The following is a 3,987-nucleotide window of genomic DNA, read 5'->3' on the forward strand; positions in this document are numbered from 1 at the left end:
TAAATTGTTAAATAATTAACATTTAGAATAAATTATATGTATATAAAAAATCAAATTATAATAATAAAAAGATTAAATTAATATAAAATATAATGAATATGTACATTATCTTTTTATTTATATATATGAATAAAAATATTTATATATTTATATCGTCTTTTTATTTATATATATTATACGAAGAAAAATAACTAAATTTAAAAAAAATTTAACTAAATTTTAAAAATAGCATAAATTTAAAATTTTATAATTCAATATTATTTTCAAAAAAAAATTTTTTTTCTTCAAAGCAAAAAAATATTGCAAAGATATAACTTTTTTTACAACATACTTTTTGATTTTACTATCGCTATCGAGAATAAATAAGCAACATATTTAATGAAATAGATATTCTTATCAGTTTTGTATTTTTTTCCTACATTTGTAAAAATACTTATATTTAATCTTATCTTTTATTTATCTTTCTAAACGCAATAGATTTAATGATAAAAAAATTATTTTATCAATCAGATTAATTAATATGTCTTCAAATTTATAAATAATTATTTATATCTTCTGTTTTCTTTATCTAATTTCTACAATTATTCTGATTAATCACATAATTAAATCATTTATCTTGCATTATAATATTATTGATTAATAAATATTATTAATAAAAAGTTCAAAATATATAAATTATTTTAATTTGAATTCAGTATAGTGATTTAAGGCAATGAAAGATTTCTAATTACTTATAGAACTTATGCTCCATCTGTTGATTCGAGTAACTGATTTCGAGTAATATTTTCTAATTTACATTTCATATTTAGAACATAATCATATTTAAAACACAATCTAATTTCGAAAATCTAAATTCGAATGATTAATGCTACTAAAGTTGATATTATTAACTATTGAGATATTATAAATGTAATAAATAAAAAAATATATAATTTCATATCAATTTATTAATAACAATAAGCTAAAATTATGACGTAATATATTATGTCATTTTTAAAATATTTCCTAAATATAAGGATAAATAGAAAGCAGAATTGTCATCCAATAAAAGCAAGAAATAATATGACGAAAATATTTATAAATACTTTCTATATATTTATATTTTATTATTTCAATTTCGTATCGTAGAAAAAAATCTAATTTAATTGTATTGTATAAAAAAAAATCTAATTTAATCTATGTTCGTTTAATGGATATTTTCACCGCGCTTAGTGAATTATCCTCACCGATTTCTGATATTATTTTGCCAAAATATATATGTTTAATCTATAATCAATTTAATTATTATTAATTATTATTAATTGATTAAAATATAAAAAATAAAATTATATTTTTTATTTTATAATTATGAAATTATTTCATTTAAAGATTTTTTAGTTAAATTTATATAATAATAATAAATTTAATTATGTAATATATATATATAAGTAATATAAAGAAAAAAATGTCGAATTTTTTTCTCTATTTCATTCACATGCTTCTCATTTCCAATACATTCAAGAAACGAATGAATCAAAGAGACATAATATCTTCTTTTATTTATTTTTTGTCTAGTTTTTCTCTATTTATCTCCTTCGATAATAGATATAGAATATATATCTATTAAACAAAAAATATTAAATATTTAAATTTATATGAATAATATAATAATTTAAACAATAAAATAAAAAAAAGAAAGATTATATTAAATAAATGATAAAACGAATAATAAATCACGAATAAATTTTCTTCATTTAATCATTTTACAATCGTATAGCATACTTTCACATGAAAAAATAATCACATTAATTATAAACACCATTTCACATTTTCGATAATTATGGTGTAAATGTTTAAACTTTCTCTGAAATAATTACAATTTCTCTTCATTCTAGTATAAATATAAATCATAAATAATATCATAAGAATTTAATTTATTTCCTATGAAATAATGAAAAAAAAACTAAAAAAAAAAAAATGAATGAACGCTATCAATCTTTCTAAAAAAGAATACAAAAAAAAAATGCACATAAACTGAACAAAAGAAAAAATATGAAAAAATTTGTTTAGCAAACTTTATATAAAATTCTTCATTCCAAAAAACAATTCTTACCTTCCCTAATTGAAAGAGCCAAGACTATGGGATAATCATCAGTTCAAACACTCGAGAATCAGTGACTAGCCTTCTAACGCAAGTATGTGGATTCCAAGTCTCGTCGAAATCAGTCAACTCACGTTGAACCACCGCCTTAAGACGCATATCACAGGTTTAGCTTTTGGATTTCATACTCTGTTGCGGATAATAGATTAAACAGGAGGATCAGACCCTCTAGAAAGCTTTTCTTACGCATTCCTCGTCCGACACGCATTGCACCGTTCTCTCACCTTAAAACCTCATTCGGTCAGCCGGAATGAATGCGTTTATCAACTTCATGGAGGGCCCAGACACGATCGCCGTTAGCTTCCACGAATTCGCCAATGTTCTCCGGTGGAGGTACCTCACGTATCTCTCTATATGCTTTCGCTGCGGAACGGAGCGTGCGCAAGATGCGTCGCTTGAGACTGCACACTCTTTTTTTTAATGTTAATCGGATCATAGGTTATGTTTGTTGCAGCCAGGTCACGATTTTTGGACTATGAACTTTCGTCATTCTGTTGTAACTTCCTTCCATCCTTCCACCTTCTAGATAAGCAATCAAAGTTCAATGGAGGTGAAAGTTATTAGGAAGAGAACGAATTATAATGACAATTTTTTTCGATATTTCTTTTATTTAAATATTAAATTAAAATATTAAAAAGGAAACGATGAATAATCTGTAAAAATTATGTAATCGTCACATTATTGTGATATGACATTGATTTATTGAAATATAAATAATGTACAATATATACTTACATATTGTTTTGCCAATATAAATCTAATAATTTAAAATCAATTTCTTAAAATTTTTAAAAATTAGAAAATTTAGAAGAAAAAAAAATTATATAATAACAAAAAAAAATATTAAGTATATCTTCAATTCCTTTTCATAATTATATTAAAAAAACAGAATTCAATAATATAAATTAGTTTTAAAAAATTATATAAATTTAATGATTTAATATATTATGATCTTCAGATAAAATACATTAATCTTTCAAAATTATAAAGTTTTCTTTGCATTATCTTGTATTAAAAATAATTTATATAAGATTTATTATAAATTGTATATAAATTCATAAAAATAAAATAAACAACAACATTGTTAAATAAACAAATACATATTTAAAATATTGATATATGAAAATAAGTTAATATACAAATAGAAACTATGTATGTAAATTTTGGGGTTATGTTTCTTATATCTTGTAATAATTCCATAACAAATATAAACTTTAGAGAACATTAAGCAAAATAAGGTAAATAAATAAATAATTTTAATGCATAAATATAGTAAATGAATTGCTTATAAAATAACTTATAAAATCAGGAAATTATCTTTTTTTCTGATAATACATTAAAATCAAATAGAATGGTACTTTTTTTGTTCTAAATATCAATAAAATATATAAATCGATATCAAATTAAATCGATTTTATAATAACTTGATCGATAATTTAAGCTTAAAATTATTACGGAATTCATTTATTTTGTGAGTAATATTTCATCGATATAATGTTTAATTTTTTCTAACTTCCAATATTATAAAATTATTTACATTTTATTTATTAAAAAATGAAAATTTAATATATAGTAAAAAAATTTAAAAGAAAAAACTTTTCGTTGTTAAATTTCCGCGCCATGATTTCGCACTTACCATGCGTTTTATAAGTCGTTGATCAGAGGTTAGGTCCATTGCAAGTACTACGTAATTGCAAGTCGTAATATAAACAAATTTTAATGATGTATCATTGATCGCTATAAGTAGACAGGGGGGAACGGGGTAAAAATGTTGTCATTTTTACGAAAAATTTCAATTGGGGGGAAGATAAGAGATGGTGTACCAGCGAACGATGAAATGGAGGCTA

The 3,987-nt window shown here is 21.7% G+C and overlaps 2 protein-coding genes across 6 annotated transcripts in view; one reads left to right on the top strand and one right to left on the bottom strand.

Annotated features, from left to right (window-relative positions):
- Positions 1–3,987, bottom strand: part of LOC102670596 (alanine aminotransferase 1) — a 15,508-nt gene that overhangs the window by 7,421 nt on the left and 4,100 nt on the right. Inside the window, exons 1-2 of one of the 4 annotated variants that reach the window (XM_006607334.2) lie at positions 2,365–2,641; positions 2,093–2,227 (exon numbers count right to left, since the gene is read on the bottom strand). The exons of 1 other annotated variant lie outside the window; for it this stretch is intronic. The gene's annotated coding sequence lies outside the window, so the exon portion shown is untranslated. Of the gene's footprint in view, positions 1–2,092; positions 2,270–2,364; positions 2,644–3,987 lie in introns of those variants that run through there. 2 more of the 4 variants (XM_006607332.2, XM_006607333.2) reach the window with 2 other exon arrangements.
- Positions 3,774–3,987, top strand: part of LOC102681925 (MIP18 family protein galla-1) — a 1,631-nt gene continuing 1,417 nt past the window's right edge. The window contains exon 1 of one of the 2 annotated variants that reach the window (XM_006607331.2): positions 3,774–3,987. In XM_006607331.2, the coding sequence (XP_006607394.1) occupies positions 3,955–3,987 (33 nt within the window). In that variant the 5' untranslated portion in view covers positions 3,774–3,954. The other variant, XM_031510687.1, reaches the window with a different exon arrangement.

Source organism: Apis dorsata, unplaced genomic scaffold (genome assembly GCF_000469605.1).
Source record: "Apis dorsata unplaced genomic scaffold, Apis dorsata 1.3 scaffold_4, whole genome shotgun sequence".
NCBI classification, from domain to species: Eukaryota; Metazoa; Arthropoda; class Insecta; order Hymenoptera; family Apidae; genus Apis; species Apis dorsata.